Source organism: Petaurus breviceps, unplaced genomic scaffold (assembly GCF_028583685.1).
Source record: "Petaurus breviceps papuanus isolate PSGF00001 unplaced genomic scaffold, PetGlider_PUasm1.0 180, whole genome shotgun sequence".
Taxonomy (NCBI): domain Eukaryota; kingdom Metazoa; phylum Chordata; class Mammalia; order Diprotodontia; family Petauridae; genus Petaurus; species Petaurus breviceps.
Window position 1 is genome coordinate 2,488,460 of NW_027185782.1, and position 16,722 is coordinate 2,505,181.

The 16,722-nt window shown below is 42.8% G+C and overlaps 1 protein-coding gene across 2 annotated transcripts in view; it reads left to right on the forward strand.

The window, feature by feature from the left end:
* Positions 1-5,829: 5,829 nt before the first annotated feature.
* The window catches only part of MAP2K2 (mitogen-activated protein kinase kinase 2), a 32,987-nt gene continuing 22,094 nt past the window's right edge, over positions 5,830-16,722 (forward strand). The window contains exons 1-3 of one of the 2 annotated variants that reach the window (XM_069086835.1): positions 5,830-5,980; positions 8,242-8,452; positions 10,364-10,376. In XM_069086835.1, the coding sequence (XP_068942936.1) occupies positions 5,889-5,980; positions 8,242-8,452; positions 10,364-10,376 (316 nt within the window). In that variant the 5' untranslated portion in view covers positions 5,830-5,888. The remainder of the gene's footprint in view (positions 5,981-8,241; positions 8,453-10,363; positions 10,377-16,722) is intronic. The other variant, XM_069086834.1, reaches the window with a different exon arrangement.

Below are 16,722 nucleotides of genomic sequence, written 5' to 3' on the forward strand. Positions count from 1 at the left end.
CTCACAGTCTTTTTTTCCTCCCCAACTCCCACTCTAATACTTAGGTACTTCAACATACATATTGATACTCCCCCAAACACTCTAATTTGCCAGTTCCTCAATCTGCTAATTTCCCATGAAACTAATCCTTCATTCTACCTCAGTTACCCATACAGATGGTCATACTCTTGATCTTGCCAACATGTACAAGTATTTCATTTCCATGTTTATCAACTGAAATTCTTTACATAGTCATAATCTTTTATCATTCCATCTTTCCCTCTTCCTTAGAACCCCCAACCCTGTCTTTCTTTTCCACCATATCTCCAATCCCTTTCCCTAACACTCTCCTTCTTTCCCTATCTTGATGCTTTGGTGCACTACTTTAACTCTACACTGTCCTCTGCACTCAAATCCATCGCTTCTTTTTCCTATACTAACATGTGATCATTTTCTATACTTGACAATCTCATCATTCATTGCCAAGCCCCAACCTTGTATTACTCCTACCATCAGTTGCCCTTGCTCTTATTCATGTACTTCAGGAGCATGTGAGGCTGGAATAAATTCGGAAATTGCGCTGACTGGGTTCAGTACAAATTTATGTTATAAAATTTCAACTGGGCCTTTACTTAGGCAAGGCAGTTCTTTTACAGCTCCCTTACTGATTCACTATCTTTACCACATTTTTTCCAAATTTTTTTCATACCTCCTTAAGCCTTCTCCTGGCTCCCCATTCCCATACTTCTCGGTTGAGGATCTTGCTTCTTATTTCACTGAAAAAAAAATTGTCCAGAATTCCCTACTCTCTGTGTCAGATTACTCAGACACCTTCACTATCTCATTTAGCCTTCTCTTGAATAAAGAGGTGTCTCTTCTTGATAAGGCAAACACCTCTACATGCACAAGTGATTCAATCCCCTCCCATCTTCTTCAGCAGATTGTTCCTTCTATCATCCCCATTCTCACTAATCTCTAATCTCTCCCATCTACTAGCTACTTCTCTGCTGGCTACCATACCCTTCAATCTTTCTCAACATCAGGGTCGTTCTAATGAGTCCTGTCTTCTCATTATGTGGCCAAAGTATTTAAGCTTCAGTTTCAGTTTTATCCTTCCAGTGAATAGTCTGAATTAATTTCTTTAAGTATTTTTTTTTAATTTTTGGAGGGGGGAAGGTGTAGCACCAAGCACCCCAGAGTTCCTAGGGTGTCTGCCAGCACAGGTTCTTGGATCTGCTTTGATAAAGGAAAGCAACTCAAAATGGATTAACAAGCTTACTTTAATCAGTCAGATATGTATCGTTTACCTAGTTCAGGGGAAAAAGGTCAGCACCCCGAACTTCAAAGTATACAGGCAGAATTATCAAGACAGAAACAGATCAAGTAGACAGCTTTCCAAACTGTCCAGCCATTACATCCATACCAAATCAACACCTAGGTTTCAACATCTGGGTTTTTCAAAGCCAGGGGGCTCTGGACAACGGCTTCCCAGAATCCATATCAAATCACAGAACTTCTCAAAGTGAGCCCCAAAACAAAGCTACACATCAGGGCTTATATAGCCTTCTCCTGGCTCAGAGAATGTAACAACCTTCTGGACCCACTGGCCAATCAAAAAGTATCAACTGAAAAACAAGCCTCCCACCCCAGGCTCCAGGTGCACTTTAGCCTAGGGGCAGGGAACATCTTAAAAATTTACATTCCCATTACAGAAGGTATGGCAATTGGGTTTAAGTGATTTGCCCAATGTCACACAGCTAGTTTTGTGTTAAGTGCCTGAGGTCAAATTTGAACTCAGGTCCTCCTGACTCCAGGGCTGGTGTTCCATTCACTGCGCCACCTAGCCTCCCCCCAGTTTCTTTAAGTATTAAGTGATTTGATCTCTTTTCTGTCCAAGCAACTCTTAAAAGTCTTCTTCACCACCACAATTCAAAAGCATCTATTCTGCCATTCTCGGCTTTCTTTATAATCCAACTCTCACAGGCCTACGTTACCACAGGAAAAACCATAGCTTTGACTATATGGACCTTTATCAACAAGGTGATGTCTCTGCTTTTTAGTATACTGTCCAGATTTGCCAGAGCTTTCCTTCCAAGGAGCATCTTTTGATTTCATGGTTACAGTGAGCCCAAGCATATAAAATCTGATACTGCTTGCATTTCCCAGGAAGTGACAGAACCAATTGCCCTGATTTTTTCTTCTTTTTTTTTTGGAGGTATTCAGGGTAAAGTGATTTGCCCAGGGTCACAGAAATAATAAGTATCTGAGACTGGATTTGAACTCGGATCCCCCTAACTTTAGGGCCAGTGCTCTATCTAACTTGCCACCTAGCTGCCCCATTTTAGTGGTTTTTTTTTTTTATGTTAAGCCTGAAACCATTCATTGACAGACTAATTTTCCTCATTCATTAATCTGATCATGTCACTCTCCTCCTTTTCCCCTTGAATATGCCCTGAGTTTTCCTGAATTTCCTCATGTTCTTCACTATTCTTTGAATGTTCTCCCTACTCTTTTTCTGCCTATTGTGTAGGTCTGTCTTTAATATATGTTTGCCAAATTTAGTAGGTTGAAATGGAGCAATGTACTATCTTAACATACAAATATTTTGTTCTGATAGTGAGTCTAGGATCCAGAATTCCAAACTACCTATAGTCCAAAGAGTTACAGCTACAAACAAAAAACATCTTTACTTGCTCCAGAGAAAACAATTATTTGGATATTTAGTCCTTATTTAGCCATATCCACATAATCAGTCATTAGAAATTCTGAGTCCTATATTTCTCTAATGTGTCACATCTCTATTGGTCTCAGTTTCCTCAGGTGAAAAATGAGGATAATGATAGTTAGGGAGTCTAAGATGTCCCCCAATAATCATCTTTTACTCTCAGGTATCCTCGAGAAGGAAGATTCCATAATCTTCCTCAGTCAACCTGTATACTACCTATCCTGCACAAGAGAACTAATGTGATAAAGTCCACAGTGTACTATGTATTCTAGAGAGAAGTGCGATATACATATAAGTTACTAATACCCTATTATTATTGAAATAGATAAATGTTATAGCTTTGGATTAAATATAATCTCAAAGCAATTAAGATTTTCATTTCCTAGAGTAAGGAAGTGAGGACACATACCAGTCTCTGGAGACAGGAAACAGATAGACTAAGAAAGATATTTTTTCTAATCAGCAATAAATGAAAAGATAAATAATAGGGAAGGGCTGTAGATCAGAACATTCTCAGACGATAAACATAGGGAGAGGTAGCTTTTGTACCTTGAGAAGACAAACTACAAAACTCCCGTAAATCTATTACAAGCCCTTAGTGGATAGGGCATTGGGCTTGGAGACAGGATGACCTAGGTTCTCATTTCACCTCAGAGTTCCTAGTTGTGTGACCCTGAACAAGTCATTTAACTCATGCCTTAGTTTCTTCATGTGTAAAATAATGTGGTTAGATTTAATGATCTCTGGGACCCCTTCCAGCTCTAAATCTATAATCTTAAAATTAAACTTCTAAGAAATCTGTGTACACTATCTTCATTTTCTCTCACAGTTTACAACCATTTGCAATCTGGCTTCTGATTTCAAGTTACCAATGATCTCTTAATTGAGAAACTTGATATTTTTTTCTCAGCCTTCAACCTCTACTGCATTTAAGAATTAACTACTTTCTTTTTCTGTCCCATTAAATTGTCATGACACTATCTTCTCCTGGTCCTCCTATTTGCTCCCTCTAGTTTTCTTTGCTGGGTTGCCATTTATTTCACACTCACTAGTTTTGTTTCTCAAGGGTCTGCCCTGGACTTTCTTTTCTCTTGGTGATTTCATCTGTTCCCATGAATTTAATTATATTTATATAGTCTCTTCCTTGAGCTTCAGTCCCGTTTCACCAACTGCTTATTGGAACATCTCAAACAGAAATGTCTTCTAGGCATCTCAAATATAATGTGTCCAAAACAGAAGTCACTTCCTCCTCAAGTCCACTTCTCTTCAGAACTTTCCTGTTTTTGTAAAAGGGACCGCCTTCTTCCAGTCTCCCAGGTTCATCATTTCAGCGTCATCCTCAACTCCTCATTCTCTCTAACCCCATGTTTCCAATCAGTTGCAAATCTTGCCAGTTTTGCCTCTGCCTCTCCTTTATGTTCCTTTCTTGCTACTCATATAGCTGCCATTTTAATTAAAACCGGAATCACTTCTCACAATGGGCTCTTAGTCTCCTTGTTCATCACTGCTCCGCACAGCTGTCTAAGTGGTTTTCCTTAAGGGTTGGTCGGACCATGTCACTACTCAACAAACTCCTGTGGTTTCTTATTGCCTCTAGGGTCATGGCCCCAACTTGTCTTTCCAGCCTTCTTATACATTGTTCCTCTTCCCCAAGTCCAGCCAAACTGGCCTTCTTTTTCTCTTTTCTTGGGGGAACTTCCTTTTCTGAGTCTTTGCAGTGGTTATTCCCTCCCATTCATGTAATGACTCCCTCCTCATCTCTACCTCATAAAATCCCTTTTTTCCTTCCAGACAAAAGCTTGAAGACCACTCCCCTCCCCACTGTTCAGTGCCCTCCCTACTAATTGCTTTGTACTTATATTTATTGTCTATATAGGTATAAACATTCACACACGTGCGTACATACATAAACAGTTTCCCCGGTAGAGTATGAGCTCCTAAGAGTAGGAATTATTTCTTTTTTAATTTGTACCCTCAAATGCCTAGCACAGCACCCGGCGTCACGGGCACTCAAATGTTTTTAGATGATCATTTGGGCACGGCTCCACAGCCCACAGTTTCTAGCCTACACGGATTCCCTCTTGAGGCACAATTCCTTCCATGTGATTAAAAAGGCCTATCTCTAGTCCAGTCCTAGTGACGAAGAGGTAGCGCCATACAGTGCAAAAGGACCCTGGACTTGGGATTCAGGAGACTAGAGGCTAGACCTGCTCCCCGCCCCCGCAAAGGACTGGCTGGGTCCAGCTCTGCTCCACGGGACGTCACCCCCTAGGTCCTGGGGAGTGAAGTGACCAGAGGGCAGAAAATGGTTTTCTGACTCTAGGAGGGAATTCCCTTTAGAACTGAGACTAGCTCAGCTACTCGTGTGATTTCGGAGTAAACGAGAGGCCTTTGCCTCGGGGGCTCCTTCCAGCGGGAAGACTCAGAGACCAAGAAGCCACCGCCTTCACGGTCCCTCACCGTCCCCTCCCCCCCCTTGGTTCTTGGTCTTTCTGGGTTCACCCTCAGCCGCCCGAAGTCGCTCAGTGTTGGACTTGGCCTTGCCCTCTCTCTCGCCTCCTCAGTCCTCATGCCCTCTCGTTCCTCACACCTCCCTCGCAGTTCCAGGCTGACAACCGACCCCAGCAGCCCACCCGCGTCCTCCCGAAGCGAGCCCCACTGCTGTCCTTGCGAGCATGCGCCGTGAGGGGGCGGGGGGAGAAAGAGGGAGGAGCGGAGGGGACTTTGGCTCGGGCGCGCAGCTCTCGCGAGATTCTGGGGCGGGCTCTTCTCCGCCCCTTACCTCCGCCTCCCTCCCCTCCAGCTGCAGCGTCAGCCTAGCTCGGCCCCGGCCCCGACCCAAGCGCTTTCGAGCGGCGGCTTTGGCTCCAGCTCTGGCGGTGGCTCCGCCCGGTCCTGGCCCCCGGCCCCAGTTTCCCGTGAGGGTCCGGCCTCTGCAACCTCCGTGCGGCCCCTGCTCCAGTCGGGAGCCGCCCTCCCCGCTCCGTCCCGAAGGCCGCTGCCCCAACCCCGGGCTCGCCTAGGCCGAAGGTCCCCGCGGGGCCGGGGCCGGAGCCGGAGCCGGAGCCGGGCCGGTTCGGGCCGGAGCCGGGGACGCCTCCTCCCCTATGGGCCCCGGCTAGAGGCGCTGCAGCCGCGCCCACCCCTGCCCCTGCCCCCGCCCCCCGCTTCCCGGGAAGCCCCGATGCTGGCCAAGAGGAAGCCGGTGCTGCCGGCGCTCAACATCACCCCCACCATCGCCGAGGGCCCGTCCCCGACCAGCGAGGGCGCGTCCGAGTGAGTGCCCGGGCCGGGCGGGGCCGGGAGCGGGGCATCTATGGAGGTCGGCCTGCCCACCCTCTCCCTCTCCAGGTGAAGCCGCGGCCGGCGGAGAGCACGGGAGCGGCCCGACGTAACCTGGCCGGGGAGCGGTGGGGCCGGATTCGAACCCTGCTCTTGGCTGACTTCAGAGTCGGTGCTGTCCCCACTGCGTGTATCCCACACCTGGAAAGGGATGGAGGGGCGGGGTATCCCACACCTGGAAAGGATGGAGGGGTGGTCCTGGGAAGGAAGCAACCTCGAAGAGCGGAGGAAAGGGACTAGGTGCTAAATGGCCCTAAGGGGAGTAGGGAGCCAACTCCACCAGCGAAGTCGGCAAGCATTTATTATAGGCTTACTAGTTATTGAGGAAGGCGATGCAGGAACGGGGAAAGAATAGAGAGGGAGGGGTGTGGAGGGGGGAGGGCTTCTGAAGGGGGCTGAGGTGGTTCTGGTGGAAAAGGAAAGGATACATGGATAGGAGAACTTGAGGAAGAGGGGAAGGGGACGAGGTGGTAAGTTTAGAGCTGGAGAACACACCTTAGGTTGTCTGATTCAATCACCCCCTCATTTTACAGATGAGGAAACTGAGGCCCAGAAAGGTCCAGTGACATACTTAAGGTCACATAGGTAGTGGAGACAAAGTTGAAATTTGAACCCAGGTCCTTTTAGACTTCAAATCCAGTCCTCTTCTGTATCATCTAATCCAAGTACTTTTCTCCCGGTTTTTTTTTCTTTCAATTTTATGAATGGGAAAACTGAGGCTCAGGGAGGTTATGACTATGTACAAGGTCAATAGTAGATCTTGGATTTGAACCCAGGTCTGACCTCAAATCAAGGAATCCTTCCACTAGGCTACTTGGCATAGAGGGGAAGGGGAAGAGTGAGGTGTGCAGGGCTTTGAAGAGAGGTGAGAGGGATGAAAGGAAAACTTTCCTCTAGGAAACAATGTAAAGAAACACTGGTTGGGTAAAGGAGAGAGAACGTGAGTAGGAGATGTGAAGATGGAGTTGTATTTTGTGAAGAGAGATGAAATCTGGCGACTGAAGGCAGACAAAACCAAAGAAAGATGTTTGAACATTGAGTGGCAGATAATTATGGACTATGGGCAGGGAGAGCTGCTCCTCTGACTCTTGATGAATTTGCAGCTCCAGGGAAAGTCACCAAGCTGGGCTAGCTCCTAGGCAGTGAACAGTCAAGCCCTTTAGTTCAGGTGCCATGGGAGCTGGGTGAATCAGGCAGGTTTATGGTTTGGCCTGTGTTGGGAGCGAAGGCTTTCAGGCCAGGCACCCTTTCCCACCTCCCCCCCGAGAAACCCCCCCCCCCCCCCCCAGTACCATGCCACGTGAATCTGCTGACCACCGAGTATTTCGGCACCAGGTGTCCTAACTACAAAATGTTTCAAGTTTGTTTACAAGAATTCCTCTCCCCGCCCACTTCTTCAAAGAGTATATAAGTCCTGTTTACCAGTAATAAAGATGTGATCTGATCATCAGACTTTCAGACCTTAAAACATGTGTGAATGAATGAGGTGTAGTGTGCACAAGAGAAGGCTGGTTCTGTTTGGGGCTACTTTCAAAGTGCCTGTCCTTTTTTATAAACCCAGGTTCTTTAGACTTTGCAAGGACAAAAGAGAGCCTGCAGGAATGTCATGAGTTATTTGAGTTCTGTCATTAGTGCTTTATGGCAGAGATCCATTTGCCTCTGTTGTATAATGTGAGTGATATTCTTACCTTGCATTGGGAATATTGAGAAGAAGGCCTCCATACACATTTTCTTCCCTGGTCTTGGCTCTCTCTTATAGTCTATCTTTCCAAGTTTTAAGCTAAAGAGGGGATTTTAGTATAGTAGAAATAATACTAGACTTAAAACCTGAAGATCTGAATTCAAAAACTTGTTCTACCACATATTAGTAGTATGATATTGGCAAGTCACTTACTGCTTTGAGCCTCTGTTTCTTCATCTGTAAAATGGGAATCATCATATTTGAACTACCTGTTTTGCAGGGTTGTTCTAAAGGTCAAATGAGAAAAAATATTTAAAACGCTTTGCAAACCTTAAACTGCTAGAGAAATGTCATCTATTATTATTAGTAGTGGTGGTAAGCCCTTGGAATCTCAAGGCTTTTTATAGCCCCTGGTGGCGCCTTTAGACAAGGAATGGAATGATTGACACTTTCAGATGACTGACTAGTCTTTTTTTTCCTGTCTCCCTCCTTTCCAACATCTCTGTGTGTATAGGGCAAACTTGGCAGATCTGCAGAAAAAATTAGAAGAGCTAGAACTCGATGAGCAGCAAAAGAAGCGACTGGAAGCTTTCCTCACCCAGAAGGCAAAGGTGGGGGAGCTAAAGGATTATGACTTTGAGAGGATCTCCGAGCTGGGAGCTGGCAATGGTGGGGTGGTCACCAAAGTGCAGCATAGACCCTCAGGCCTTATCATGGCCCGAAAGGTAAGCAGGCTGCTGGCCTCCACTGCTGCCAGGGAGCTGTCAGAGCACAGAGAAGCATTCTTTTTGACTTTTGACCAGACATGAACAACTTGCTGAGGGTGAAATGGTCGGGTGGGGTTGTCTTCCATAATGATGGAAGGAGTATTTGTCCCGAAGACACTACTGGTTCCATCCTATAAGACAGTAGAAATTATCTGCTCTCCAGCAAGGGAGAAGGAGAATCTGATCAAATCCATTTTTTTTAAATTAAGTTTTTATTATTTTTAAAGATCTGCTTTATCTCCCTCTTACCTCCCTTTCTCCTCCATTGAGAGAGCAAGAAAAACAAAACCCGTTTTATAAACATTTATAGTCAAAACAAATTTGCATTGAACATGTGCAAAAAACAAAGTGTTCCACTCTGCCCTCCATTTCTATCACCTTTCAGGACATGGGCAGCATGTTTCATCTCCAGCCCTCTGGCATGTGATTGGTTATCCTGTTGATCAAAGTTCCTAAGTCTTTCAAAGGTGTTTGTCTTTAAAATAATGTTGTTATCATATAAATTGTTCTGATTCTGCTCACCTCACTCTTCATCAGTTCATACAAGTCTTTCCAGGTTTCTCTGAAGCCATCCACTTCATTTCTTACAGCACAAGAGTACTCTATCATATACCATAATTTGTTCAGTTATTCCTAAATTAACGGGTACCCCCTCAGTTTCTAATTCTTTGCCACCACAAAAAGAACTGCTATAAATATTTTTGTTCACATGGACTCAAATGCTTTTTTTAAGAAGCTTTTTAAAAGTTTGGACTTAACATTCATCTCACAACAGGGGATTGTGTAGGATCTGTAGACCTAAGACTTTGAGCTCTGCTGGGGGATAGATTAGTTGGGTTTATTGGGCTACTGGACCCCAGATACACCAAACCACTTTTCCGGGGCCATTGAACCATGAAGATAAAATATTTATCATCTTTTAGAACCTTGTTTAACATCGATGCCCTTTCCTCCTACTCTACAATGTAACCTTTTCAGAACTTATTATTAAATGATACCTCCTGTTTAAATAGTGCCTTGAGGCTTACAGGCACTTAGTAACCTTTGGGAAGGTTACAAGGTTACTTAGTAGTTACTTAGTAACCTTTGGGAAATTTGGGAGAAATTTTTTTTTCAGAGTGACTTCTAATCACATCAGTTCCAGTAACTTTATTCTAAGTTGCACATGTTGTGGAGGTTGCCAGAGCTTTGTGGGAAAACTGTACTTTTTTTGGACAGAGAAGTCCACCTCCTAAAATTGTTACTCTATAAGTATCAAATTGCTTTATTTGAAACCTGATTATTCCCTGCCCAAGTGGATTTTTACAGATCCAAGCATTAGCTTTTAAGGGTCTTGCCCATACTGGAAATAACATGGTTTCTTTTGCTCTTTAGCTCTGCAGATATTTATCCTTTTCTCCTGAGGTACTGTTCTCTCTCCTGATGGAGCATAGTACTTTTGGCTGCATGCATTCTATTTTTGTTCTCACTGCAGGCAGTCTTCTCAAAGCCAGAAGTAACATTTCAATCCTTTGGCTTGCTTTAGAGTAGAGCACAGGACAGAAAATGCTTAGAATATGATTGAGGAAGAAAAAGCTAAGGGTTAAAGATGACATCCTGGGATCTAAAAAGGCTCTCCACCTTGATGGAGAAGAATTATTTTAGGTTATTGAACAATATGGTTCAATGCAACTCAGGATTTGGTTAAGACTTGAGAACACTGATTATAAGAAATATATCTTCTACTTTATTTAAGCATTGATTCCTCTCACTTGAGAACACTGATTATAAGAAATATATCTTCAAATTTATTTAAGCATTGATTCCTCTCACCATGGTAGGTGTAATTTGCATCATCCTTTTAAAACTGGGAGGAAGACCCTAGAGGAGGTCATACATTTGGGTCTCAGACTTAACAGGACCTTTTCTCTCTTGGCTACTGTTTTGGAGCTTGAAGCCCAGTTCTGTGCCTACTTTCATTCTAACTCCTCTCAACCCTTCCTCTCCCTCATCCACATTTTTAAAGCTTTTATTTTAGTATTTTATTTTTCCCCAGTTACATGTAAAAACAATTTTTAACATCCATTTTTAAAACTTTGAGTTCCAAATTCTCTCCCTCCCTCCCCATCCCACCCCCATTGAGAAGGCAAACAATTCCATATAGGTTATACATATGTAAGTCTTACAAAACATAATAGTCGTGTTGTGAAAGAAAACAGACAAGAAGAGCTCAAGAAAAATAAAGTAAGGAAAAAAAGTATGTTTCAGTCTGTATTCAGACACCAACAGTTCTTTCTCCTCCTAAGCCCTTCCGAGTTGTTTTGGATCATTATATTTCTGAGAATAGCTAAGTCATTCAAAGCTGATCATCTTACAATATTGCTGATACATTGTACACAGTAATTTCACCTTGCATTGGGCTCATGCAAGTCTTTCCAGGTTTTTCTGAAAGCATCCTGCTCATCATTTCTTATAGTACAAGAGTATTCCATCATAATCATATACCACAGTTTGTTCAGCCATTCCCCAATTAATGAGCATCTCATCTACTTCTAATTCTTTGCCCCCAGAAAAAAAGTGACATAAATGTTTTTGTACATGTAAGTCATTTTCCTTTTTGTTTTTTACCTCTTTTGGGATACAGACCTAGTAGTGGTATTGCTAGGTCAAAGGGTATGCATTATTGCCCTTTGGGCATAGTTCCAAATTGCTCTACAGAATGGTTGAATCAATTCAAAACTCCACCAAAGTCTCATTTTTTCCACGTACCCTCCAACATACCTTTTCTGGCCCAGCCAGTCTAATAGGTATGAGGTGATACCTTAGAATTGTTTTAATTTGCATTTCTCTAATTAGTAGTGAGTTATTTTTCCATATGGCTATAGATAGCTTGATTACTTCATCTTAAAACTGATCATATCTGTTGATCATTGATCAGTTGGGGGGTGGCTTTTATTTTTATAAATTTGACTCCGTTCTCTATATGTTTGAGAATTGAGGCCTTTATCAGAGAAACTTGGTTTAAATTTTTTTTCAGTTACTATTGCTAACTGTATTTTCCTATTGCTAACTGTATTTTCCTCTGTCCTATTCCATAACAACCCCCCCCCTTCTCGTATCTTCTTCCCCTCCTACTTAGCTATAGGGTAAGTAAGATAGATTTCTGTACCCAGTTGAATGTGTATGTTATTCCCTCTTTGAGCCAGTTCTGATGAGAGTAAGGTTCACTCACTTCCCCTTCACTGCAAAAGCTTTTACTTGCCTCTTTTATTTGAGATAATTTACCCCATTCTACCTCTCCCTTTCTCTTTCTCCCAGTACATTCCTCTCTCACCCTGTACTTTTATTTTTTAGATATCATCCCTTCATATTTAACTCACATCTGTGCCCTCTGTCTATATATGCTCTTTCTAACTACCCTAATAATGAGAAAGGGTCTTATGAGTTACAAATAAACCATCGTCCTGTGTATGCTCTTGTCTCACCCTGGTGCAGCAGACCTTTCCTGCCGACCTTCAAGTTGTCTTGGGCTGGAGATTTGTTCCATTCCATCTTTTTGTGGGTTCTGCTGCTCTGGAATTTGTTTAGAATTGTTTTTTAAAGGTATTTGGAGGGGTTTGGGGGAGAGCTTAGATGAGTCCCTGCCTTTACTCTGCCATCTTGGTTCCTCCCTCATCCACATTTTAAAGATGGAAATAATGAAACATAGAGACAAAAGTTAGTGGCAAAGCTTTGGCCTTGGGCCTCTGGATCATTGTTTTCCTGATTTTCTGCAGTGCCTTGTGGTGGAACAAATGCAGTGTCTTTAGCGCCATTTGACTTGTGCACCATGTTTCCTTGTGTTGTGTCAAAAACTCAGGTTCAGTCAATTAACTGCAGGGTGGATATGTTTGAACTGAAAAGGATTTTAAGGGAGATGATCTTTTCTTTCCTACAGTAACTGGGCCTAGATTCCAGGTGGAATGCATGAGGGGTAAGGGCTGCTAAAGAAAACTTCATGGGTTTTCTTTCATCTTAATTTCTTAATTACCTCCAAAGACCTGGTCACAACTGTCTTTAGTCACAAATCTTCTGCAGCCCAGCTTCATCCATTTTCAGCATGTTGTCTTCCTTTGCTCCTGGTGCAGAAGCAGGCCATCTGTGCTTGGGAGTGGCATAAAGTCGGTGATCTTCCCTTTTTTGTGTGTCATGAACTCTTTTGGCAGCCTGGCAAGACTTGTGGACTTCTTCTCAGAATCATGTTTAAATGTATAAAATACATAAGAATACAGTTATCAAAAAAAAATTTATTTTAGAAAGTTTGGACCTCAGGTTAAACACTACTCCTCTAAGGTAGTAGTGCAGAATCTGTAAACACAAGATAATGAATATCAGGGGTAGCTAGGTGGCGCAGTGAATAGAGCACCGGCCCTGGAGTCTGGAGGACCTGAGTTCAAATGTGACCTCAGACGCTTAACACTTACTAGCTGTGTGACTTTGGGCAAGTCACTTAACCCCAATTGCCCTTTAAAAAAAAAGGTAATGAATGTCATTACATTATGCACATATGTCATGAAGTAACTTCCTTTTTAAATGATTTCTTGACTTGAGTGTAGTGTCTGGTTTCTTTATTCTTCCCAGGTTCTTATATCTTTGAGTTTAGACTTTTTCCTGGTCACAAAGTGAGTTAGAACCAGGATGAGAACACAGATCGTCAGACTTTTTTTTTTCCACTGCAGTATATTGCCTCTTTTGTCCTTGTCCTTTTGTTCCTTAGTCTCTTTGGGTCCAGTTCCTCATGTGTTGAATGTTTTGGGGGCATTTTGCATTATACACAAGCTTAGATAAATGGAGTATCTTAAAATTGGACCAAAAATAAATTTTTTTATTTGAAAGGTATTTTTGAGGCCAGCTTGAAGAAAAAGAGATTAAGCAATCTTTCACTGGTCACGTAGTGAGTTGGCAGAACCAGGATGAGAACCCTGATCACCAGACTAGGGCGTTTGCCACTGCAGTCTGTTGCCTTTTCTGTCCTACATTCTTCTGTAGTTACCATTTGTTGAGGATGTGCAGAGTGTGCCCATGTATTATGGAGAGAACCTGAGCTGTATCATTCACCCCACTCTCGCTCCTCCAGGATAAAATGTAAATACTTCTGTTTGCCCTTCTGCACAAACTGCAGCCAAGCTGTGTATCTCGTATGCTTGGAACACACTTTCCTGCTCATCTCCACATCATAGAATACCTCGCTCAGAAGCATGAAACCCTTTTAGAGTCTCCATCCCAAGTACTTTCCCTTGTATTTATTTTGCATATACTTGGATATATAACTGTTGTCTTTCCCAAATGAATTAATAATACTCATAGCTAGCATTTTATAGCACTTTAAGATTTGTAAAACACTTTACAAATATTAACTCATTTTATCTTCACAACCACTCTGGGAAATAGGTGCTATTACTATCCCATTTTTCAGCTGGGGAATCTGAGGCAGAGAGCAGTGAAGTGACTTCTTCAGTGTTACACAGCTGGAAAGTATAATGAGGCCAGATTTCCAGGCTCTAGGTCCAGTGCTCTGCCCGTTGCACCACTGAGCTGCCACATAAGCTCCTTTTTTGATCTTGCTGTCCCCAGCCCACAGCAACACAGTGCTTCCTATATGCTTGTTTCTTGGAAATACCATCGCATTCCAGAGAAGATTAAATGTGAGATATTCAGAGAAACATGTGCTGATGCACTCCATGATGCAAAGTAAAGTATGCTGAAGCAGGAATCAAACAACAAAGATGGTGACTACAGTAATGTGCTTTAAAGTAGTAGGAAATGGCTCCCAAACTCCCCAGAAGAGGTAGCAGAGGGAGCTTCTTGCTTCCCAGATTTGGGAGACTTGAGCACAGAATGTTTCATCCTCTGGAGTGGCTACATTGTCAGTTTGTTCAGAAGTTTTCTTTTGTTACAAAGAAAGGGTGTGCAGAGGGCAGGGGTGAGGCATGTTAGGAAATGACTGGTGTTTGGGGTTTTTTAAGGCATCGATTAAAAAAAAAGTCTAAAATACCCCTCCCATCCAGGTAACTTGCATTCTTTTACTTTCCCTTTGCTTCATTCACTGTTTGATTCATTCATTCATCTGTGACTTCTGTCTCCTTTGTGCAAACCAGAGGTTGAACCAATTGAATCATTTTCTCTCTCTGGCTCCCACTTTCCTTTTCTGTAAAATGAGAGAATTGGACTAGATGACCTCCAAGGTCCCTACAAGCCTATGTCTGTGAGCCCATGGTCTAGTGCAAGGGAGAGGACCTCTTTGTAATCCCAAAGAATGGTAGATTTACTATGTATCTGTTGATTTGGAAAGTACTGATTACAAAATACCTATGAATTCATTGACACTTTAATGTATATTATATTCATCACAGTAGCATTTATACACATTTGAAAAGCAATAGCATTCATGAATGTGAAACTTTTGTTCAGTCTGCAGAAGGCATGTTATCATGTTGATGAATTTAGGAATACTTTACAGAAACTGCAATTCACAGGTTAGGAGCTATTGGTTTAGTGTGTACCTTCTCTGTTTTGCTGAGCACAGGTGGTATCAATGGGACTAGATTTGAATTGGGGTGAGGGGGCTGGTTGGATTTGGCAAAAGTTATGGATCAGGCAGACACAAAGGGTCCGATAAAAGAGCAAAAGGTCCAGAAGGATCAGGTGAATAGTATAGATCTGAGTAGGCAGATATTAGGCCTTTAACATCTAAAAGCTGTAAGGAGCATCAGAGATTATCTCATCCAATCTCTACCTAAAGCAGAGATAAAGAATAAAGAATTTCCACTACTTTTTCCTGGTTCTGCCATTATTAGCCAAGTGGAATAAGCCCAATCCTTTCCTGACAGTCCTTCAGATGCCTGAAGACAAATGTTATGTCCCCTAAGTCTTCTCTGGGGTAAACTTCCTCAGTTTCCTCCACTGATCCTCAGATAACAGGACTCTAAGGGCCTTCCAGGTCCAGGTCCTCTCCCTATTCCTCCTCTCACACCCTCCACACACACATTCCTCTATGCCCTAGGTTGTTACTAGCCCTCCTAAAACTTTGTCCAAATTGAGGCCAAAGAGAAGGCCCACGGGGTCACAGAATCTCAGAGTGGGAGGGATGTTAGAGGCTCCCTGTAATCCAGCATGTACTGAATAAGCATCCACTCTACATCATGCCTGACATCATAGTTCTCCTGCCTGTGCTTATAGATTGAAGAGAAACCACTAGCTCCCAAATCAGCCCATACTACTTGACAATAGTCCCAATTGTTAGCTTTTCCTTATATCAAACCTAAATTTATAATCATGTAACATCCACCTGTTGCTCCTCCTTTTGCCCTTTGGGACCAAACTGAACAGATCTAATCACTGTCCCATATGGCAACCTTCAAATGCATAAAGACTGCGATTATATCCCCTCAGAGTCTTCCCCTCTCTGAGGCAGACATCATTAGTTCCTTCAGCAATCTTTGTATAACCTGATTTTGGGACTTCACTGTTCTGGATGCCTTTATCCAAATGCTCTACAGCTTATCATTGTCTTTCCTAAAATGGGGTGCATGCAAGTGAACACAATAGTACAGATGTTGGCTGAGCAGGACAGAATACTGAAGGACCATTGCCTGCCTAGTCCTAGACACTGACTCTTTTAATACTGCCCAAAATGGCAAAATCTTAAAATCCAGAATTGGTATAGTCAGCAAAAGCAACACCTGTTAGTAACACCCTGAGGCCATAGGTGGTGGTTTTTAATAATATTAGCTAGCATTTATACATCACTTGCTATCTTCTAGACACTTTGTTAAGCTTTTTATGACTATCATGTTATTTGATCCTTACAGCAGCCCTGCAAGGTAGGTGCTTTTATTATCCGCATTTTACAGTTGAGGAAACTGAGGCAAACAAAAGTTAAGTGTTTTGTCCAGGTAGAAAGTATCTGAGACCAAATTTGAATTCAGGTTTTCCTGACTCCATTAGCATTCTATCTGTTGGGCTACCTAGCTTTGTATTAGCTGTTTTAGTCAGAAAGAGGTGTGACCCCCTTTTGATGAAGGATTGGAGGTGATAGAATTGCTGGGACATACTGTTGCTGTCACCTTCTCTATCCTCTTGACTTTTCTTTACCTAGCTTAAGTACAGAAAAGGTGTTGGTATTCCCATAAAGCATACTGTAAGATGAAGGTAGAGAAGAGCCCGATAGCAATGTGTGCTAAAGTTAAAGTGGTTCATCAGCATTACTT